The 25475-nt window shown below is 37.6% G+C and overlaps 1 protein-coding gene across 2 annotated transcripts in view; it reads right to left on the bottom strand.

Annotated features, from left to right (window-relative positions):
* The window catches only part of LOC127525418 (adhesion G protein-coupled receptor A3), a 154580-nt gene that overhangs the window by 86965 nt on the left and 42140 nt on the right, over positions 1-25475 (bottom strand). For both annotated transcript variants that reach the window (XM_051917952.1, XM_051917953.1), the window contains exons 8-12: positions 13634-13798; positions 11971-12154; positions 10848-10997; positions 5655-5816; positions 3422-3640 (exon numbers count right to left, since the gene is read on the bottom strand). In XM_051917952.1, the coding sequence (XP_051773912.1) occupies positions 3422-3640; positions 5655-5816; positions 10848-10997; positions 11971-12154; positions 13634-13798 (880 nt within the window). The remainder of the gene's footprint in view (positions 1-3421; positions 3641-5654; positions 5817-10847; positions 10998-11970; positions 12155-13633; positions 13799-25475) is intronic.

The raw sequence follows: 25475 nt of genomic DNA, 5'->3' as shown, positions 1-25475 counted from the left end.
AAAAGTATGACAAAAAAAAAAAATTTATTGTTTTTTTTGTTTTTTTCTGGCCAGAATATATTTCAAATATATGTTAAATACTGTCTATGTATGTTGTAAACAGCATCGCTTCATGAAATATACATATTTTTCATATGTACACAGCCACAGCCACCTGGGAATACCATTTCCATGAAAGGGTGTACATGGTCTGCAACAATGCTTAGGTAGGTGGTACGTGTCAAAGTAACATCCACATGGATGGCAGGACCCAAGGTTTCCCAGCAGAACATTGCCCAAAGCATCACACTGCCTCCACCGGTTTGCCTTCTTCCCATAGTGCACCTGGTTCCATGTGTTCCCCAGGTAAGCGACGCACACGCACCCGGCCATCCACGTGATGTAAAAGAAAACGTGATTCATCAGACCAGGCCACTTTCTTCCATTGCTCCGTGGTCCAGTTCTGATGCTCACGTGTCCACTGTTGGCTCTTTCGGCGGTGGACAGGGGTCAGCATGAGCACCCTGACTGGTCTGCAGCTATGCAGCTCCATACGCAACAAACTGTGATGCACTGTGTATTCTGACACCTTTCTATCAGAACCAGCATTAACTTCTTGAGCAATTTGAGCTACAGTAGCTCATCTGTTGGATCGAACCACACGGGCCAGCCTTCGCTCCCCACGTGCATCAATGAGCCTTGGCCGCCCATGACCCTGTCGCCGGTTCACCACTGTTCTTTCCTTGGACCACTTTTGATAGATACTGACCACTGCAGACCGGGAACACCCCACAAGAGCTGCAGTTTTGGAGATGCTCTGACCCAGTCGTCTAGCCATCACAATTTGGTCCTTGTCAAACTCGCTCATTTTTCCTGCTTCTAACACATCAACTTTAAAATGTTCACTTGCTGCCTAATATATCCCACCCACTAACAGGTGCCGTGATGAAGAGATAATCAGTGTTATTCAAACAAAGAATCACATGATTTGAGAAGATCTGAAATATAGTGCACGAGTCATATGTCATTTGTGGAGTTGAGTAAATAATGGATTTTCATTTTTGGCTAAACTATTCCAGTAAGGACAGACAGACGACAAAATGGTTTTTGTAATATTTGATTTAAATGTTATATTAAAACTGTATGTGAATGATGTGATCATTATGAATGATCTAAATCTTCCAGAGGCAACTGACACACAGCAGGCAAATGAAGACCTAATCAAAATATATTTCAAAGAGAAGTCAGCGGGTAGTTCACTTGTTAGTGTGCACCAGGGCAGAATGATGATCAATTATACCAACCCCGAGACTGATATATGAGATTAGCCTCCAGCGTTTGTGTGAATTATAGTGAACTTCACTGTTGCTCCTCATTAGACCAATGTTCTGCGTTCTACTCGATGATGTGCTCAACAGTTCTGCATTGAGTCCTGAGGATAAACTTAATCTATATATTTTACAAACACAAAAGAATTATCATAGAACAATCCAGAACTATGCAGCATTTCAAAGAACTGCAGCATTTCAAATCTGACAGCCATTCCGTAAACCAGTGATTCCCAAACGGTTTTGTCAGCTGAACCCATTTTAAGCAAAAAGATTTTAAGCTAATATTTTAATAATAAAAAAAACAAATAAAAAAAAAAAACATATTTGCATGTTCACACTGCTCTGATGTCAGTTAATGGTCACATGATATGCAGGTACTTTTCCAAAAGTTTGGAATAATAAGGATTTTTTTTCACAAAGGATCTGTTCACAAAGGCTGAATTAATTTTTTTATATAAAGCTTGTAATATATTTATACATTTAAACTTATAATATTTTAATATTTAAAACTATATATATTATATATATTTAAACTTATAATTATAGAATTTTAGAATGATTTCTGAAGGATCATGTGACAGTTTACTATATATTCACATAGAAAACAGCTATTTTAAATTGTAATAATATTTCACTATTTTTTACTGTATTTTTGATCAAATAAATGGTGAGCAGAAGAAACTTCTCTTAAAAAACATTTAAAAAAATCATAATTATTCCAAATATTTGACCGCCATCATGAGTGTTTTTATTGTTTTTTATTATTTTATTGTTTTACAATGGGGAAATATTCTATTCTATTCTATTCTATGTCTGCTGATGGATGGATGAGTGAAGCAGTCCATCAGTCAGGTAAACAGTGAGTCTCGGTGTGATTGTGTGTTGGAACCGTTCCTCAGACTGAAGCCTGATCTCCTCATCAGAGCTCCAGAACTCACAGCTGGACGTCCAGAACAGGCACACAGATATTATTAACACCTTCATCTCTCTCTGTTCTTTCCTCCAAACATCACACAAGCTTCAGCCCATCAAACCCAGACTCCTGTTTTAGCTTCATCTCATCACAACAGCCTTGTGTTATCAAGTCACATAAATTCAGTTTGTTTCTATTGTCGCAATCACATTGGATGGTCACTGTCAGAAAATACTGTCTCTTTAAATGGATTTCAGAATACTAGTGTGTTCAATAACAATAACATGCAGTTATAAAAACAAACCATCAGTAGGACTGAGCTTCACTGCTGTGTGAAAGAAACGTTAAGCACATATACACTTAAATGTTAAGTAAATATAAATGTATATTTATTTACACACATAAATATACATGTACAGTCTCTCATCTAAGAAAGCAGATGGAAAATACTGTTGACTCATGTTCTTGCTCTCTGGGGCGGATACAAACCTTTGTCCAATCAAATGCTGTCTAGAATAAGAATGCCCCGCCCCCTCAGTTATAAATACCACCAACTTCTGACAGGCAGTGCTAGTAACAGGTATTGGCTGTGACTTAAACTAAAGGCTAAAAACATGCCAACTTCCTGTTTCACTAGGAAATTCATCAACACAGAAAGAAAAACTATTTGGCCAGAGAGCGAGAGACATAATGACATAATAACTGCTCATATAACCCTGTGAATAAAATATAAAATTATAAAATATTTAAAATCAATGTTTATAATTTAAAATATTTATAATTCTAACATTTAAATAAAATATTTACTTGTTAAAGCATTTAGAGAATCATAATTAGATGACTTAAAACAGACATTAAAACCATTTCAAATTTATAAATAATTAATTATTTCAAGGAAAGACACTACAGGTGAACAGATGTGCAAATTAAGTGGAGATTTCTCACTCAAACTCACCGCCTTTACATCGAAATCTACAGATGCAGATAACAAACACTTAAATGTGTATTTTACAAGTTTTCTTTCCACTAGTCTAAAAGAAGACATGTTATGGAAGCAAAATAGACCTAAAAAAAACTGACCAGTGCATGAAAAAACAATGCTTTTGCCTGAAGTGTCTTGCCTTGATTCAAGTAACTTGGACAGAATAACTAGTTCAAAGGTTATTGGACACATTGGTTGGTTAGTGATGACTCTCACCTGGCTGAGCTGACCCATGGGTGACCCCGAGACATTAACCGTGTGACATCTGAAGTTGAGCAGGGTGTCGTGCTGTGATCCGGTGATGCTGACGCCCTCGCCGTGACCCACGTCAGCCACAGGGGGCAGCAGAGGTGGCCGCTGCACCACGGTACACAATAAACCCATCAGAGCGGCCGGTCTGACCATCAGGGCCTCCAGAGCGATGTTAGCAGAAACCTGCAGAGAAACAGAGACAGAGGACGTTACGCGACCTACTTTCCTCACACTAATTGCTTGTTGGAAAATAAACATCATTCATTGTACGAGGGTTCTGCTGAGTGAGTCAAGGACTGATTATGAAAATATAAAAAGACTAAACAAAGACTCCATTAACGATCTGAGTCTGTACCCTACATTATCAGAATAACAACAGACCAGCAGCTCAGAAACGGATGAAGGCAAATGCGTTTGTGATTACGTCAATATTTACACGTTTAGAGTAGAAACCCACCTGAGATACAGTATTATCTACAGTATTAGTCCACAGATTAGCAAACGCAAGGATCCCACGGCCCAAAATGCATCAGGGAATAAATCAGCAGCACACAAGCCCCTTTTTTAGTGTTTAATGAGCAAATCTCAAGAGTAATTCATGCCAATTCACAAAATAAATGTTTTTAATCAAAAGCAGCATGCATTTCATGCACAATATTGTTTTGCAGTGAACACTTCATTAAAATTAGCTACATATACATACATTCCACCTCTTTTTAAAGTGCATATTTTAATAATGCAATTTTTTTTCCCCTTCTCAAATCAATAAATTTTATGTTTTGTATGGAAGTCAATAACTTTGACTTTTTATTTCACAATTCTGACACTTATATCTAAACTCGGAATTGCGAGAAATAAAGTCAGAATAGCAAGATAAAAACTCGCAAGTGTGAGAAATAAAGATATAAACTTGATATAAAGATAAAGTTATAAACTCATGACACGATACCTGCTGATAACCGGCTGCTTTCAAACACTCCCGTCTGTATTCGTGTTTGCGCTCTGTGAAGAGCTCAAAGGTTTCTATTTACAATGTGTTTTTGCAGCGTTGAGCTTTGTAGCCAATCACAGACAGAGCATGCGAACGCAATGGCCAATCAGAGGCATTTAAAGGGCAACTATTATGCAAAATCCACTTTTACATGGTGTCTGGACATCTTGTAAAAAGGGGCATAATAGGTGCCCTTTAAGTCAGAGTTTGTTCAGAGCGAGCTCTGCATGCTCGCGAATCATTTCGTTAAAACCAACAAAGTCTGAAGACGATGTAAATAAGAGATTAATTGTGCAGCATAGACAGATTATTTTGATTATAACGGGAGTTTTCACCTGTGCTGCGACTGAACTAAAGTGATATCAGCTTCATTGATTATAAAGGCAGTGCTCTTTGATCGCTTTCTGATAGTATAACCTATTCATAATTTGAATAAAAGTTTTATTTTTAATGCTGCAAAGTTTTAGGAGTGACAACTGTATAAAATAAGGGACTAAATGTGAAACTGCGATGTTTGACAATGGATGGGACAAAAAAAAAAAAAAAAAAAAAAAAAATCGGATATATCAAAATAGATCCATGCATTAAAGTGTAAGTTCAACAGACCTGCCACTCGTTCTGTTACCTTGATTTTTTTTAATATTAATACTAGCTTTTCATTGGATTTGTTTAATGTTTATTTAACTGAACAATATTTGAAGGCTACATGCTAATGTTTTAATGTATTATTTACTTATAATCATTAATAGCATTAAAAATGAACCAATTTCATTTATTTAATTTTCAAATAGTTAAATTAAAAAAATGAAAACAAAACAATTACAAAAGTTTTTGCTATGGTACCAAAATTGGTACAAAGAACTGTGAAATTTGACTGGTATTGGTACCGGCTACTGATATGTTTGTACTTTTTGTTGTTTTGCTTTTGTCCTTTTTTTCCTTAACCTGTGCAAAATTCATTACCAAATAAGGTTGTATATGTCACCGTCTGCTTGTAGTACAGTTTAAATGGGATTCAACTATATCGTCATTGCGCATAGTGCAGCACAAAGCCAACGAAATAATTCAAGCAAGAATGTAAACACTGAATACATTTCAATATCAACTATTAAGTAGAAAAGGTTTTTTTCCTTCTCAGAAAAGCAGAAAAAACATTTCTCCCACATAATGAAATCTACCTGAATGAAAGCCTGTATAGAGCATCACCTTTGAGATGACGGTGGTGTTTGTGTTGAGCACGAGATCTGCGATCCGCTCCACGCACTGGACGATACGCGTACAAGCGCGAGCTTCGTTCTGAGCCATCCAGAGAACGTGTTCCTCCACCTGCATCATGTTACTTGCGATGACGAACACCTGGTCACCCAACTACAGAGAAACACACATTCATAAATCACTGCAGTTCAAACACACTGTATGTGTTTGAATTGCATATCAAATTTTCATTCATTTGGATCACACAACTTTGAAGGGGTCCTATTCTGCTGTTTTCCATGTTCATCTGTCTGTAGTGTGTAATGTTGCTGTTTGAGCGTGAAAAAGGTTTCCAAAGTCCCTCCAGCAGGAATTATTCTCTATATCATTGCACACTGTTTCTGAACTCCCTGAAACGCCTCCATTGTAGTCTTGAGTTTTCTTCCGGGAACAAACACGTCACAATATTCCTCATTTAAATAATTCCCGCCCAATCCATACACAGAATAGAGGGGCGGGGCCTGGTTGAGTTAGTTAGTAGTGTGTTGAAACTGATGGTTATGGTAAGGGGCGGGGCATTTCCCAAACACGCTAGAAGTGCTTGACCAATCACAACACACTGCTCCAGCCGACCAATCAGAGCACATTGTGCTTTTCAGAAGGAGGGGCTTTATAGAGACAGGAACTAAACAGAGCGTTACTGACAGACTGGGAAGAGAGGAGCTGCAACAATAGAGAATATGGGGAAAATAATGAACAATCAAGCATGAAAACGTGTTCTAGTAGAGCCCAAAAACAACATCAAGACCTCATAAAAGGGCATAATATGGCCTCTTTAACATAAACAAATAAACTTAATGTGATGCATATTTGTCAGTCATACATAAATGAAACAGGTAAGATTTTTTTTTGCACTTACAATAATCATGGTATAGTTTATTATTAACTATATGAATGTATTTGATTTTATTTAAATAATTTTAATTTCAAAATGCATTTACTGAAATTGCTTAAATTGTACAGTTAAAAAGTATGAACATGGTTAAAATAGGTCTAACTATGGAACAAGCACTGCTTGTTCAAATAGTTAAAATATATGAGATTGAAACAAATTTAATTTATTGATGATAAATATAAACCTGGTTATTGTGTATTTAAAAAACACTGAGTTTATTGGTATTACACAAGGTCACCAACCTGTAGAAAAAAAAAACAATCACAGCTCAGAAGAACGATTGTATAATGATCGCAAATGATCTTCTTCCTCAGTTTTTTATCTTATTTTACAGTACAAACATTTAAACATTCTTAAAACAAGATACATTTACTGGAGAAGCAAAATTGAGTGACTTTACACTTAAAACAAGAGAAATATCTGCCAGTGGGGTCAGAAAAATAAACTTGTTTTCTCTTTAAATTCAGTTTATTTTTCTGACGACTTTGGCAGATTTTTTTCTTCTTCTTGTTTTAAGTATAAACACTTCTTTTTGATCAAATTTTCCAGAAAATAACAGTCTTCCACCTGTCAGTTAAATCCACTCCCTACTCACTTGGTTAAAGCCTGCTTATCCACTTTATCTGGTATAGTAACCGATATTATACATTCTTCTCTAACTTCTGGGGTTGTTCCTTCATCTTTTAAAGTTGCTGTTATAACTCCAAGACTCAAGAAACCGGGTGTTGATCCTAACAACTTTTCCAACTTTCGCCCAATTTCCAATCTACCTTTTCTTTCAAAAATCTTGGAAAAGGTTGTTGCATCTCAGGTTCATGCTCACCTCTTAAAAAAAATAGCCTGTTTGAAAAATTCCAGTCTAGTTTTCGGCCATTGCATAGTACAGAGACTGCCATGGTAAAAGTTGTTAATGATCTGCTGATGGCAGCTGATTCTGGACTCTTAACCATACTTATCTTACTTGATTTAAGTGCGGCCTTTGATACTATTTCCCATCAAGTTCTTTTAGATAGATTACTCTCTATAGGTATCACTGGTGTTCCTCTCACCTGGTTCAGATCTTATCTTTCCAGACGCACTCAATTTGCCCACCTTAAAAATTTCAGGTCATACTCTTCATCTGTTACTACTGGTGTTCCTCAAGGCTCTGTTTTGTGCCCTCTTTTATTTATCATTTACTTATTACCCCTAAAACAGAAAAATAAACTTGTTTCTCTTTAAATTCAGTTTATTTTTCTGACCACTTTGTTACATTTTTTTTCTTCTTGTTTTAAGTGTAAACACTTCTTTTTGATCAAATTTTCCAGAAAATAAGACTTAATATCTTCAGTCATTTTGCTTCTCCAGTAAATGTATCTTGATTTAAGAACGTTTCAATATTTGTACTGGAAAACAAGACAATACTGAGGAAGAACATATTTTTCACCATAAACGGACTGTATTGAACTGAATTTATACAAGCCATCAAAAACTATAAGAGCACTGAGATTTATGATTAAGATGAGTCTCTATAGCAGAACTGAAGGTTATATCTCATTTACTTACAATATTCACAGCTCTTATGTGACCTTGAAGCTCGTAAATGACCTTTGAACCATGACTGGAATACATTATTGTTACTTTAACTTTAAGCTCTCACTAGGCAGTGAATGAGCAGCATTAGTATTAAATCTGAGTGTTTCAAGAGGGCTGTAAATGAAGTGTATGCTTAGCACACAGTTAAAGTCATGTTCTGTTTTTATTTACCCATAAAGCAGCTTTGTGCTAATCATATACAACATGCGGCTCTAATCACGAGAGCTGTAGATTCAGCACTTCAGAAATACAACAAAAAGCATCAACATTAACGCCTCAAGCATTCTCTACACAAGTACATGTGCATTGTTGCTTTCCAAAAGGTTTGATTCCCAGTCAATGCCCATACTTATAAAATACAACTTTGAATGCACAGTCAATAAAATTTGAATGAAAACCTCTTCCAAATGCATGCAAATGTTTGCATACTTAGCGTGGAGTGTGTGTCTGGCCTGAAGGTCACATATGGAAGGAACAGCTCTTCTTCTGTTATGTAATTAATACAAATTTCCCCGAAGCGAGTCTGTTTTCTCCTCATTCACACATTCAACCCCTTCAAGAGCTCTTCTGGCGGAGTCTGCCAGTGTTATTAAAATGCTAAACGTGTTCACTGAACACGTGTACATAACACTTAAAGCTGAAAATAGCTGATAACAATGTGCCGTGACTCAAATTGCACCTAAATTGCACAGTAGCAGAGCGCCGCCTCAATGACAGCCGAGCAAAACAAGCGTGCGGAACAGACATGCAGACAAATCCATCACTCGCTTTAATCAGACCAGCATATCAATACAGTCTTCATCGCATCTGACTGGACATCATATTAACAGGTCACTGCACTTCTTCCTCAATACTTTTAGGCCTAAATTTATTAAGATTTAAGTAGTTGAATTGCATTTAAAATGTCCATTCATTTGGATTACACAGTTTTAACATAAACAAACTAATAAACTTAATGTGATGCATATTTGTCATTAGGAATGGGTATCAAGAACCGGTTCCATTTTAGAAATGGTTCCAAATTACCCTGATCCCTCTGTGCAGGACTGACTGAATACAGGTACATCTCAATAAATTAGAATGTTGTGGAAAAGTTCATTTATTTCAGTAATTCAACTCAAATTGTGGAACTCGTGTATTAAATAAATTCAGTGCACACAGACTGAAGTACTTTGACAATGTACTTTGAAGTCTTTGGTTCTTTTAATTGTGATGATTTTGGCTCACATTTAACAAAAACCCACCAATTCACTATCTCAAAAAATTAAAATACTTCATAAGATCAATAAAAAAAAAAAAGGATATTTTAAACAGAAATGTCAGGCTTCTGAAAAGTATGTTCATTTCTATGCACTCAATACTCGGTTGGGCCTCCTTTTGCCTGAATTATTGCATCAATGTGGCGTGGCATGGAGGCGATCAGCCTGTGGCACTGCTCAGGTGTAATGGAAGCCCAGGTTGCTTTGATAGCGGCCTTCAGGTCATCTGCATTGTTGGGTCTGGTGTCTCTCATCTTCCTCTAGATTCTCTATGGGGTTCAGGTCAGGCGAGTTTGCTGGCCAATCAAGCACAGTAACACCATGGTCAGTGAACCAGCTTTTGGTACCTTTGGCAGTGTGGGCAGGTGCCAAATCCTGCTGGAAAATGAAATCAGCATCTCCATAAAGCTTGTCAGCGGAAGGAAGCATGAAGTGCTCTAAAATTTCCTGGTAGATGGCTGTGTTGACTGTGGACTTCAGAAAACACAGTGGACCAACACCAGCAGATGACATGGCAGCCCAAATCATCACTGACTGTGGAAACTTCACACTGGACTTCAAGCAACATGGTTTCTGTGCCTCTCCTCTCTTCCTCCAGACTCTGGGACCCTGATTTCCAAATGAAATGAAAAATTTACTTTAATCTGAAAAGAGGACTTTGGACCACTGAGCAACAGTCCAGTTCTTTTTCTCCCTAGCCCAGGTAAGACGCTTCTGACGTTGTCTTTGGTTCAGAAGTGGCTTGGTACATGGAATGTGACAGTTGTAGCCCATTTCCTGAAGATGTCTGTGTGCGGTGGCTCTTGATGCACTTCAGTCCACTCCTTTTGAAGCTCTCCTAAGTTCTTAAATCGGCTTCGCCTGACAATCTTCTCAAGCCTGCGGTCATTCCTTTCACTTGTACACCTTTTCCTACCACACTTTTTCTTTCCAGTCAACTTTCCATGAATATGCTTTGGCACAGCACTCTGCGAACAGCCAGCTCTTTCAGCAGTGACCCTCTGTGGCTTACCCTCATTGTAGAGGGTCTTGATGATCGTCTTCTGGACAACTGTCAAGTCAGCAGACTTCCCCATGACTGCTGTTGGGATTACTGACCTAAACCCAGTATTTATACCCTGAGAATGGTCATTTAATAGAACTTGAAATTAAATATTCTAATAATTTGAGATACTGATTTTTTGATTTTGATGAGCAGCAAGCTGTAATCATCAAAATGAAAACAAAAAAGTCTGGAAATATTTTACTTTATGTCTAATAAATCTAGAATATATTTAAGTTTTACTTTTTGAATTAAATAAAATCTTGGCAAAAAAAAAAACTTTTTCATGATATTCTAATTTATTGAGATGCACCTGTATAGTCAGAATCCTGATGGATTAAACAGGTTGAGGCATGATGGGATCTGATTCTCACCTCTCTGATATGATCCACCAGGCGGGTGAGTCTTTCTACCAAATGAGTGACAAATATCACATCCATCATGTCTCCAAACAGCGCCGCCCTGCTGGTGAGAGAGGAGAGCTGCTGCGCCAACACCAGCGCATTGGAGACATTCACTGGTATCTGGATTTGCATTAGAGAGAAAGAGAAAAAAATCTTTACAGAAGATTATGATGCCTTCAGCATATTATTTTTTTTTTTTTTTGGAAAAAAATAATACTTTCATACAGCAAGGATGCAATAAATTAATCAAAAGTGACATTAAAAATATGTATAATGCTACAACAGATTTCAATTTTTAAAAAAAATGCTGTTCTTTTGAAGTTTGTATTCATCAAAGAAAAAATTGTATCACAGTTTCCACACAAATCTGAAGCAGCACAACTTCAACATTGATAATAATCAGAAATGTTTTTTGAGCAGCAAATCATCATATTAGAATGATTTCTGAAGGATCATGTGACACTGAAGACTGGAGTAATGATGCTGAAAATTCAGCTTTGATCACAGGAATAAATTACAATTAACATATATTCACATAAAAAAACAGCTGTTTTAAATTGTAATAATATTTCAACATTTTTACTGTATTTTTGATCAAATAAATTCAGCCTTGGAGACTTTTTTCAAAAACATGAAAAAAATCTAACTGACCCCAAACTTTTAAGCAGTAACGTAAATGCGCTTTTCCAAATTCTACTAGTTAAAATCAGTGTTTTGGCTGCTAGGATTGTGCGTCAGATTATTGCATGTTGTCTGGGACATGTCTGGATGCATTAGTGGTTGCTAAACTTAAAATAATAATTGTGAAGATTATTGAGACATGCATGAGGAATTAAAAAGAGGGCCTGAGCCAATCAAATCTCAAAGAATCCCTTCGCTGTGGATGTTCTCGGGCTTTAACACACAAGTGATTCAGTAAATCAAGGTCTAGTTGAACATCTGCTCAGTATAATCAGGTGTATCGTGCCAGAAGCGATTGCAGCAGGATAACGGCCCTCCAGCAGCATCATTTGGTGCCCAGGCATCTAAGACTCCAATAAAACTCCATGTGCTATTGATGATAATGATGATGATGATGATGAAGATTACAGACCTGTGTGAGCTCATGCAGGCTGCGTGTGAACTGGCTTGCATATGAGCACTGGTTATAGTCATGCTCCGCCCAGCGGCCTGTGCGGTCACACCTCCGCCACGCCCTCTTCTCCTGAGGGGCGGAGCTAGCGCTGGCCACCACACACGGCAGGAAGGCCATGAAACCAGCCAACGTCTTCGGCCACCTGAGAAAGCAACATGTGAATGTGATTCAGCAGATCAAGTGTCTGTATTCTCTTCACTGTTTGAAGTCTCAGTGTTTTGAATCAGTTTTGGTGATTTTAGTGGATTTATGATCAACGTCATCCACTAACCACCAACAAACACAATATAGATTTTTTAACATTGATTTCAACTATCAACATATATTGATTTAGCATTTCAAACCCAACAAACTTTTTTCTCAAATGTTTTGTTTGTAAAGTGTGCTTGAGCATCTTTCTTTACAATAAATGCGACTTAATGGCACTTAATGCACCATAAATGGCTGTGATATTTTGCAATATAACACAATAACATTCAGACATTTTACACTACCATTCAAAGGTTTGGGATGGGTAACATTTTTTAAATGTTTTTGAAAGAAGTTTCTTATGCTCACCAAGGCTGCATTCATTTGTTTAAAAATGATGTGCTAGGTGGTTGACAGGATGTTGCTATGTGGTTGCCAGGGTATGCTGGGTGGTTGCAAGGGTGTTGCTATGTGGTTGCAAGGGTGTGCTAGGTGGGTGCCAGGGTGTGCTAGGAGTTTGCAAGGGTGTTGTTAGGTGGTTGAAGGGTGTTGCTATGTGGTTGCTAGCGTGTGCTAGGTGGTTGCCAGGGTGTTGCTATGTGGTTGCTAGGTGGTTGCCAGGGTGTGTTAGGAGCTTGCATGGGTGTTGGTATGTGGTTTCCAGGGTGTTCCTGTGTAGTCGCTAGTGTGTGCTAGTTGGTTTCAAAGATTGCTATGTCGTTACTAGGTCGCTAGGGTGTGCTAGGTGGTTGCCAGGGTGTACTAGGAGTTTGCAAGGGTATTGCTAGGTGGTTAAAGGGTGTTGCTATGTGGTTGCAAGGGTGTTGCTATGTGGTTGCATGTTGTGCTAGGTGGTTGCTAGGATGTGTTAAATGTTTGCAAGGGCATTGCTTTGTGGTTGCCATGGTGTTCCTGTGAAGTTGCTTGTGTGTGCTAGGTGGTTGCAAGGATGTTGCTATATGGTTATTATGGTGATGCTAAGTGGTTGCCAAGGTGTTGCTATGCAGTTGCTAGGGTGTGCTAGATGGTTGAGCTCAAACTTCTGAATGGCAGTGTAAGTGTGACTTAAGTGTCTTTTCAGGAAATTGATCATGTTCTGAGTTTTAACACAACACTTGAGGTTTGTGAACATGAACAGTGTCCATTTGTTGCTGTCAGTGAAGCACAAATGCTCAGTAATAAATTACACTAATTCCTCTGGTGACAAGGCTAATTTTCCAGCCCATTACAGACATGTCCTGCATAAACACAGAACATGAAGCTATAGAAGCACCAATCAGAGAACTGATATTAAAATACAACAGAGGAACAAAGAGGCACTGAAGCATCACAATTACAGTGATTTGTAAGTTGGTTCTCGGGCCGTAATGGCGTCTGTGTCAGTGTGTGATGTTGCTGATGGTTCACTGGGCTTCTGTAGCTGCGGACACACCTGAATTCACCCTTGTTGCTACTGACCCTCTCGGCCAAGCAGTACAGCGCTGTTGTCTCCAGCACCACGATCTCCATGCCGATTGAGCTGTTGCCACGGGAACTGGTCACGTGACACTGCCAATTACCGGAAACGCCGACATCAATGTTGGACAGGATGAGCTCGCTGCGAGACGGGGGTGAGACGACACTGAGTCACACTTGAACATCAGCCAGTTTAACAGACGGACAGAGTGAATCTCACAAAATCAGTCAAGAACACGTCTGATGAGCATTTGTGTTGAATTATCATGAACATAATGAAAAAAAAAAAAGAAATGTAAATTTTTTCTTTCTTTATTAAAAGATTATGGTTATCTGGACATGTTTTTGTGAGATTCAAGCTCTATGCATCTATTCAAATAACAGTATCACTTTACAATAAGGCCTCATTAGTTAATATTGGTTAATGCATTAAGTAGCATTAACAATGAGCAATACTGTACATTTGATGCAGTATTTATTTATTTTTTGTTAACATTAGTTTATAAAAACACTACTGTTCATTGTTAGTTCATGTTAGCGCAGGTTCATTAAATAATATTAACAGATGCAGCTTTTGATTTTAATAATGCAAATGTTAAAATTAACATGAACAAAGAATAATAAATGCTTTAGAAACATCGTTCAGTGTTCGTTCATGTTAACTAATGTAGTTAACTTAGGTTAACAAATGGGACCTTATAGTGTTACCCAAATAACACTGACGTGATAAATAAAAGATGCACATTTTGTTACTATTTGGGTTGCTGTTTAATAAAAAAAAATAATAAAAAAAAATCCATTAACATTTATGACACTGAGCACCAACAATCACAAGATCTAAGGTTATTCGGTCTCATTCAGCTCTGCATTATTAATATGCTAGAATTTCCAATGGTTTTTGTTCCTGCGTTTCTACAACATTTTCGAGGGAAACATTGAGGGACATGAACGATTCATGCATGCAAACGCTAGCAGAGGAATAGTAAGTGGCTCAGTGAGCGCGCTCAAATCTTTCACAGTAAAAATGATTAGAGGCTCAGAGAGAGAGAGACAGTGACTGCTCAAGCCCGTAATCCCTCACAGACACACACACACACACACACACACACCGGCTCTCCTCAGGAAATGTTTACTGTCTTTCCGTGATATAATGATTGTCAGTTCTCATTCTACATTTGAGTGTGTGGAGGCTGATGTTTGTGTCCTTAAACAAAGATAAACCTTTTTCACAGCAGACTGTTCTTTTTTAATTGTCAATTTTGTAGTTGAGTATTAGATTTACATTTAGCTCAACACAGTGTTAAAGCAGCTATCTGTAATTCTGCACAAAATCTGAAGGCACCAAAAAGAATTACAGTAACTAGCCAGGGTGTTGCTATGTGGTTGCCAGGGTGTTTCAAATTGGTTGCTAGGGTGTGCTAGATGTTTGCTGTCTGGGGTGTTCCAAATTGGTTGCTAGGGTGTGCTAGATGGTTGCTGTCTGGGGTGTTCTAGGTGGTTGCCATGTGGTTGCCAGGGTGTGCTAGGTAGTTCCAGTGGTGTTTTAAGGTGGTTGCAAGGGTGTTGCTTGGTGGCTGCTTACTGGGCCAACAAGATAAGAGTTCACTTCAGAGTCTCTATGATTACTTTTTACAAGGCTTTTTCAGTAAAAAAGGGGGAAAAAATAACCATTACAACAGATGACAAGCAACATGTCATAATTATAAAAGACATACTTCAGTAGAAATGCACAATTTTCTATGAAAAATTAATACCTAGAGTGCAAGGTAGCCCTGTTTAGTGTCTGTTTGGGAGATTATCCAGGTAAAAAGCGGCATAAATCATCCTGATGTGCTGATGACGTCTGATTATGGCACATTATTGTTCTCTGCTGCGGTCCGGCAGCACTTAGATCCCTGATTAACGACCTCGGACCCTCGGACCAGCCCGTGACAGCACTAGAGACTGACCCATCTGTAGCGCATATGGCTCAGAGACCGGTCTGAAGATCATGCGGTCTCTGTGGCGCGAAGCAGAGCTTTGTGGTCCGGCAGTTGTGCTTGTGCCACGTTAAACTGATAACCACACGCCAAAAATAACAGAGTGCTTCCCCTACAGAGATACGAGTGATGACAACAAGCAGAAATACACACAACAAACACAAAGAAAAGACTCTTGCTAAATGTCTTCTGTTGTGTTACACAAAATCAATGAAGTCATCTAGGATTAGAACAATATGAGGTTAAAATTTTATCTCTTTAATATTTATCTCTTTACTTATTGCTCCTAGACAAGAATGAAATTAAATATAGAGTAGATTGCATACCAACAACATGGCAACCACCCACAACACCGTCACAACCACATAGCAACACCCTGGCAACCAATCCATAACATATTAGCAACCACAGCAACACTGTGGCAACGACCCACAAAACAAACACATAGCAACATCCTGGCAACCACCAACGACAAATTAGCAACCTCATAGCAACACCCTGGCAACCACACACAACACATTAATAACAGCATAGCGACACTCTGGCAACCACCCACGACACATTACCAACTAAATACCAACACCCTGGCAACCACCCATAACATATTATCAACCACAGCAACACCCTGTCAACCACCCATAACTGACACATAAATTCACAAGCATAGCAACATCGTGGCAATCACCCACAACACATTAGCAACCACACAGCAACACATTATCAACCACAGCAACACCCTGTCAACCACCCATAACTGACACATAAATTCACAAGCATAGCAACATCCTGGCATCCACCCACGACACATTCACAATCACATAGCAACATTCTGGCAACCACCAACAACACATTACCAACCAAATACCAACACCCTGGCAACCACCCACAACATATTATCAACCACAGCAACACCCTGTCAACCACCCACAATAAATTCACAAGCATAGCAACATTGTGGCAATCAACCACAGCACATTACCAACTATATAGCAACACCCTGGCAACAACACACACACACAACACATTTCTAACAGCATAGCAACACCCTGGCAATCACCCACAACACATTAGCAACCACACAGCAACAACCTGGCAACTACTCACAACACAATCTCATAGCAACATCCTGGCAACCACCCACAACACATTACTAACCACATAACAACACCCTGGCAATCACCCATAACATATTATCAACCACAGCAAGAACCTGTCAACCAACCACAATAAACTAACAAGCAAAGCAACATCGTGGCAATTAACCACAGCACATTACCAACCACATAGCAATACCCTGGCAACCACACAAATAACACATTTGTAACAACAAAGCAACACCTGGGCAACCTCACATAATACATTAGCAACCACATAGCAACCACAAAGCAACACCCTGGCAACCACCCACAACACATTAGCAACCACAGAGCAACACATTGGCAACCACCCACGACACAATCGCATAGCAACACCCTGGCAACCACCCACAACATATTATCAACTACAGCAAGACCCTGTCAACCACCCACAATAATTGACCCACAATAAATTCACAAGCATAGCAACACTGTGGCAATTAACCACAGCACATTACCAACCACATAGAAATACCCTGGCTACCACACAAACAACACTTTTGTAACAGCATAGCAACACCTGGGCAACCTCACACAATTCATTAGCAACCACATAGCAACACCCTGGCAACCACCCACAACACAATCGCATAGCAACGCCTTGGCAACCACCCACATCACATTAGCAACCACATAGCAACACACTGGCAACCACATAGCAACACCCTGGCAACCACCCACAACACATTACTAACCACAGCAACACCCTGTCAACCAACCACAATAAACTAACAAGCATAGCAACATCGTGGCAATTAACCACAGCACATTACCAACCACATAGCAACACCCTGGCAACCACCCACAACACATTAGCAACCACATAACAACACCCTGGCAACCACACACAACATCCAATCATAATAGTAGTGAGTTTTGTACACAGTACTCACATTTTCTTCAAAATAAAATGAAATTCTGTATGTGTCCAAACAAGAGTAGAACAAGCATCAATGAGAACACAAAGACACACACACACACACACACACACACACACACACTGACCTACATTCACACAACAGAGCTCCATTGTCCAGCTGTCCACAATCGTCTCCAAAACGCTTCATTAGCAGCATTCACAATCATGCTCTGATATTTCACAATCGGAGGATAATAACAGGCCTGTAAAGTGTCGAAGTCAGGGGGCTTCACTGATGAATATTTCAAAACCCAGAGCATGAAAATAGTTCTGCCCACTATAGAGGCTCTCTTCCAGTCAGTATCACTGGAGCTTGAACAACAACAAGAAAAGGTAAATAAACGTGAAATATTAATGAAACATTGAATACTAAAAGACCAGTAAAAGGACACAAACGCACTCAGGAACACTTTTTCATTACTCTAGTGTTTGATAAAACTTATTAATTTAGTAGATCTAAAAGCAACCTACAGTGCATTCATGCTATAGACCTACATCTTATCAGCATGGGAATCAAACCCATGACTTTAGTGTTGCGAGCGCCTAAAGGTGCAGCATGATCTTCATTTTTACATATTTTTTTAAACTTTCTATTCATCAAAGAAAAATGTATCACGGCATCCACAAAAACATTTTAAAATAAATTCACATAGAAAACAGTTCTTTAAATTGTTATAATATATAATATTACTATTTGTACTGTACTTGTGATCAAATAAAAGCAGAGCATAGTATAAATTTATTAATATAACAATCATCTGAATAAACACAGTACATTCTGAATGTTTCTACACTATCAATTTAGAGAAGTAACAAATAATCAGTTCAAACATTTACATTTTAAATTCTTCCATGCACTTCATAATGAGTTGAACATTTGAATATATTTCTTCATTTCTTCCATCAGCAGTTTCAATTATGAGGTTTATTTGAGGATGATTTAAGGTTGATCTAAGGTTTGTCTCTGGTTTCAGCTCAACATATGAGACACTGACTATTCCATCATAAAATTCTCAATGTTCCTCTAAAGGTTGAACAAATATTGGCTGCTTATGGAGTCTGAGGCGCCATTAGATCAGGATGATGAAGTGAAATCTGGGTTTATGGGATTAAAGACGAGTTACATACTTGTCTGTACTATATAAACAGCAGGTTACGTGAGACAGTCAAGAGACTGGAAAAACAATGAACTTGACAGGAGTTTATTTGAAAGGATTTACTCATAGAAACACCGAAACACAAACATACTAAAGCAGCGAATGAAATTCACTAGACTAAGTTTGCTGGAAACTGTGAATGTAATTGCCGTTTAGGTCACTCAGTGTGTCAGTCTGTCTGCTGTTAGTCTTTCTCTCATCTGTCTAACCTGAGAGACAGACACAAACCCTCATCAGACAAACGGAGCCATAATGAAAGAATTAAACTCCAGTCGCCATGGTTACCACATCACATCACCCGAGAGCCAATCAGCCAAGAGAGGGCAAAAATCATCAGAGAGAACCAGAGATTGTGTGTGAGTGAGAGAGTTAAAATCAATATTTATAGAGAAGTCGAGATTAACTCAAAATCAACTCCATTTAAGTTCTTAATCATGTAAAGCCTGACATATGAAATAATAGTCAAGATTTTATTATTATTATTTTTTTTTTATTTCAAATGGAAAGGTTGATTGAATCTTTAGACAAAGTATAAAACAAGTTTGCATCTGTTTTTAATGAGTATCATATTTGATACATCAGGCTTTTATGGCTCATATAGTATGAGAATATGAAGGAAAAAAAAGCTCAGCTTCATTCAGAGACTCAAACTGAGCAAAAATATGCAATTTGGTGCAGATGCTGATATTTATATGGATTTATATGGACGCTTGTAATGTAAATCAATGAGATCTTTATAACAGTATAGCAGAAACTGACATAAAATGCATATAAATATCAATATCTGCCAATAATGTCTTAGTAAGATGATATTTAAATGCTTAGTTTTATGATCAAAGCTCTGTAGTTTTAAAACATATAATGCAATATAATGATGATTGAGAGATGAACAAATAAACCTTCCTCAAAAGCCTGATGATCATATTTGATACTCATGATTTTTTCTAATAAGTGAGGTCTGGATAAGTAAGTAAAACATAGTTGCTTCAGCCCAGTTGAAATATTACTAAAAATATCAAAGTTATTCTTGTGTTTACTTGATAAAAATCAGATTTCACAGCAGAAAGACATGTTAAGCACAAGCTGAAGGAGGACGTTTGTGGGTCAATGACGTGACGGATAATTTTTTTGTCCAAAGGCCTTAATAATCTTCTAGATCTCTTTTATTGAATCCAAAAGGTTTTAATTATATTTTGCTACATAAAAAGGTATTTTAAAGATTTTGAAGTGTCAAAAAGTCATTTGTTTTAACCGTCCAAAGGCCAATACAGCCATTTCATTTGTGATTAAAATATATTAAAATGTAATAAATGTATATATTTTTTATTTTGGCATGATTTTATAACATCATATATCAACAGTGCAAAATGGTTTTAAAAATTATGTGTAGAAGTTGTTGCTTTGTTATGAGAACGGAAAAATGAATTTCACTGATGTCATTCGGAGTAACTAATATAAAGGTACCATTTTGGATCAAGTCATGCGGTCAGTATCATGTGACAGGATGTGCCATCATTCAGACACCTGCAAAGGACCACATGGTCATGAAGCAAAGTAACTAACTCTCTTAACTATTTGAAAAATTCATGTTTTGACTTGCTCATACGCATGTCCCGAAACATCAGGTCATTTGGTACAACCGCTATAAAACATGGAAAATGTTGTAATATTTTAAAATATAAAATCTAAATATAAAATGTTTGATTGTTCTTTTGCTAGCTAGATAGTAAGATAACAAGATAGCTAGCTAGATATCAGCCTATTAGCATTTTTTTAAAATATCGTCATTCGGTATAACGAAAAGTGTCATTCTGTAAAAAATTTTGGTTAAACCGAATTACTTTTTTGGTGACAAATTTTGTCCATCTTATAAAAAATGACAAAAGCAGTATTAATTGATTATAAAAACCACATAATCTCATTGTTAACACTTAATAAAACTTCAAAATTAATTATGTCTCCATTAAGTTTTTTACACTTTTAAAAACCTTAAGGGTCAATGACCCTTGTACAATTATACTAAAAGACTTTTACTTAATAAAACAGTCTAAACTATTAATCAGATGACAGAAGGACTGTAGGAGATCGTGTGCGACAGGTTAACCAGCAGAGTTTGATCATTTAGAGGCCTTAGAAGTGTGTATCAAATTTGATACAGTAAGTTTATGGGGTAAATTCATGTTTCTGGTCTTCTTCTGAACGGTTTAGTTCAGTGCATGCAATTTTATTGAAAAAAAGGGTATATAATAACAAGCAGATTTATATAACACAATCCTAAAGTGTAATTTGAAACATTTCAATCCTCAGGTCAAAAACACAAACGTTGAACCTGCAAACGGTCCGACCTGGTCTTAAATCAAACAATTAGCGCTACGGAAAGAACTATGTGTGTAGACGTATGTCATGTACATTGACAGTTTAATAGCTGTGTAGGGCAGAGCTTCATAATGGAGGCTGTATATTTTTACTATAGTACAGCGTCCTGTAGGATCGACCACACTAACTCACTCCATCACTGCCAACATGCACGTTTACAGCTGTGTGTGTGTGATTCTGCTCTGATTAAGGGACTGGTGTTTTGGTTGGCTGGTGGAGTCAGACTGGGCCGTTCCCGTCTCTCTCTCTCCGTCTCTCTCGCCAGAGGATCTCCACGCTGCCAAGAGCAACATTACCGTATAGGTTCCACTCGTAAAATAGAGCAGCACCGTTTGTATGTACAAGGGGAGAGCGGCGATTAATTGAGAGGCCTAATCAGAATGAGAATGTCAAGAAATCCATCACATCCCTGCAGGAACAAGTCTTGGAATGAACGACGGAAAATAGAGAGAAGAATGAGAGCCGGACACAAAACAACAGCAGATGACAACCAGTTTTGAGTGTCCTCATACTCACCTGAATCACACCAGGACAGCTGTCAATCAAACATATCACATGACCAAATACAGCACAGAAAGAACTAGAGCTGCACGATTAATCAAAAAAACAAAATGGTGCAATTATCAAATCACATTACTGCGGTTCATTTAAATAAATATATGCGCTGTGTGTTTCAGAGTGAAGCGTTTGATTTAGTATTTTATATATTTTTATTTAGTAATAAAAACAACAACAATAATAAACAAAATGTAATTTTATTATTATTATATTGATGAAATTACATCCCTTCAAAGCAATGTTATTTTAGTATCACCGAGATACTATAATATTTTTATATTTTGCAATTTTATTTTAATTCTTGTTAAAAGGATAGTTCACCAAAAAATTTTAATTATCCCATAATTTACTCACCCTGAAGCCATCCTATGACTTTCAGTCAAACACAATAGGAGTTATACTAAAAAAATATTCTGGCTTTTCCAAGCTTTATAATAGGAGTGAATGGTAACTGAGATTTTGAAGCCCAAAAACGCACATCCATCCATCATAAAAGTAATCCATACGTCAGGTCAAAATTCACTCTTCCGCCGGAATCGACTCGCCAGTGATTACAGTTTAAAAAAGGTATAAATATAGATGTTTTTCTTACAAAAGCGCTTCGCTTCGCTTCAGAAGGCCTTTATTAACCCCCTGGAGCTGTATGGATTACTCTTATGATGGATGGATGCACTTTTTTTGGGTTTCAAAATCTCATCCCCCAATCTCTCCCATTATAAAGCTGGGAAGAGCCAGGATATTTTTAATATAACTCTGATTGTGTTCGGCTGAAAGAAGAAAGTCATATACACCTAGGATGGCTTGAGGGTGAGTAAATTATGGGATAATTTTCATTTTTGTGTGAACTAACCCTTTAAAGGTTTTGTTTCATTTAATATGTCTATATCATTTTTATATATTGTTATTTCAGTTTTAGTTATTTTAGTACCTAACTGTTTTTAGTTTTAGTTTAGTTAAAGCTGCAGTCTGGAAGTTTCACCTCTTTGTCGCCATCTCTGTTTGAAACCTGCAATTGCAGTTATATGCAGAATTAAATTAAATAATTGCTTAGCTTGGATCATGCCAAACCGTGCAAATGATTATTACTGTTACACTTGGTTCTCAAATTGTTAATGTTAACAACATCAGCATTGCGTGACTGTGTATTTTGTGTGTATTAGCGTTACCTGTAGATTTCAATTTCTGTAGCCTCTCCACAGTCAGTCTTTTGCTTTTGACTACGGGTGAATCTCCAGTTGTCACTGATGATTGCCATTTGGACCTTTCTGGATTACAGTCCGCCATCAAAATGGTAAGTTGAGTTATTTCAGCTGCTGTGAGAACAGGCTATAAATGATCCGCTACAAGCAGCATCCTACTAGCTGGAACTCCTTCCTTTCTGTTTACAGACGTGACGTAATGACGCGAAGACAAACGGCTGCATGCTCGAATTTCTCGCGGAAACCCACCAGTACCACTCTTACTGTATTATAAAACATTATTACAAGCTTACCGTTGTGAATCGGGCTAAGGTAAGAAGATAGTTTTGAACACTGGCTGGTTATCTACTTGCTCAAAAATTGACTTTGGATCATTTTTAACCAAAAAAAGTTACGGACTGCAGCTTTAAGTATAATAACTCTGCTTCAAATAAGCAAAGCAAACCTAGATTTTTAAAATTGCAATCACAATTTTCATCAGAAAAAAAAAATCAAATTTTTTCCTCAAATCATGTAGCCCAAGAAAGAACCGTGAGGTAATGCATCAAGCATACAGACTTTATTTTTATTTACATAATTTAATTGTGGCTGTTTGTGTCTGTTGTGGTTTTAATTCTGACACTGAATACATCTGGTGTATATTAAAGACCATCTGATTATGGAAGCATAAAGCTGGATCAATTCAATGTGAAATGCAATATGCAAAATGGAATATGTAAAGTGGCAATGACAGGGGAATATGTAAACATGTTAATGCAATTCCCTCAGAATGCATTTTTAAGTCCACATACATTCATTGTGCATTATGCAATTTCAAATGTCTTAATAGTGAGTATAAATGCATTTAAAAGATCTTGCCACCCATATTGCATTAACAAATGAAAAAGTTCCCTACATTTCTGCTAATAATTTTGCGAATTATAATGTGTACACCTGTATATTTAAATGTAATGTTAAAACAAGTAAAGGAAACAGAAAATGTAAATTGCATTATTGCATTTGAATTTTCAATTTTGCACCAGATGTCACACAAATGGCAATAAGGGAAAAATAAAATCGAATACACATATTTTACATATTATATTGCCATTTTGTATAATACATTTAAAAATTTAATTTATCCAGATTTTTCATATACCAACAATCTATGATTTTGTAAGAGTAGTTCTAGCTATAAAGATTTTATATCCAGTGAAGCTATTAAACAAAGCATTAAACTAGATGTATGGTAGTATTTAACTAATCAATCTGCTTCGTCTCACTTTCTAATCAAACTTCAGAAACGACTCGCTCAGCTAGTCCTGAGATTATGAGTGAAATCCGAGAGGGAATTTAGTCAGAACAGAACGAGTCCGGACTGCAGAGCAGATGACTCATATGACGGCTGAATGAGTCAGTGTCTCCTCTGCATACTAATAAACAAGTTTACTAATGAAGGGAAATTAGCGCTTGTGTGAAGTTGAGGAAACACCAGCACTCTTTCGCCAGCATGCAGCGCTCCGTCCTCCGCAAAAGGACTTGTTGACACAGGGAAACATATTTCTGTCGGCACTTCATCAATATTTATGCTCAGACGTTACTGCGTGGTGAGAGCTAGTTGAAGTAATTAACCGCCACATGGTTCACTTTCACACAAACAGACTCATGTGTGTGTGTGGGAAATGAAGAGAGAGCCAGAGGAAGAGGCACGGTGGTCTGTGAAGTGCTTGAGAGTCGGCATGTGGCGCATTATCGCCCTAATTACCATGCAGCATATGTTTCTTTAAGCGCACTAAACCTGCTCAACTCTTAGATGACTGCTGAAACACGCCTGCCAAACCTCTGCAGGGACTCACGGACACACAGAGCCACTTGAAACCGGCCAACACAATTCAGTCATGTCTTTTCAGATCACTATCAAGGCCGCTGATAACAAAAGGTAAACCGCAGTTACTGTACCATTCAGCACACAGGATGAGTGTGTGTGTGTACCTAATTAACCATATTTTGGGAACAAATTTGTACCCAGAAGTGAGCTAAACCTGACAAATACTCCCAAAATCTCCTTTTGGGGATGTCCTGATTTGCAATAGAAACAATAGAAGTATATGCACACCCATTTAGATAGCAAAGTAGTGTGTGTGTGTGTGTGTGTGTGTGGCCCATTTTTCTGCATGCTGAACTTTCCAAAAAAATACATATTTTTCCACCTCATGCCTAAAGTACCAGACCGTAACCATCATAGGATGACTTTCCAATGGCTGATTTCTTAACTATAATTCACAATAGGGTGCAAATAACTTGCAACCACAAAGAACACACTAGCGACCGCCAAGAAACAGCCTAATGTGATAATGCAATGAAACATGCCAAATTATAAATTTTGACCAGGTTGTCATTACAAAGAAATGTTTTTACATAGACATCAGATTTAGGAAATCTTTGCGTCATCATCATTCCCTCATTACATAAAAACATCTCTAATCTTCAAATGGACAAAGATAAGTGTTCCAGCT

This window comes from Ctenopharyngodon idella, chromosome 13 (assembly GCF_019924925.1).
Source record: "Ctenopharyngodon idella isolate HZGC_01 chromosome 13, HZGC01, whole genome shotgun sequence".
NCBI lineage: Eukaryota > Metazoa > Chordata > Actinopteri > Cypriniformes > Xenocyprididae > Ctenopharyngodon > Ctenopharyngodon idella.
The sequence above is the reverse complement of the archived record's forward strand: the minus strand, read 5'-3'. Positions and strand labels throughout refer to the sequence as shown.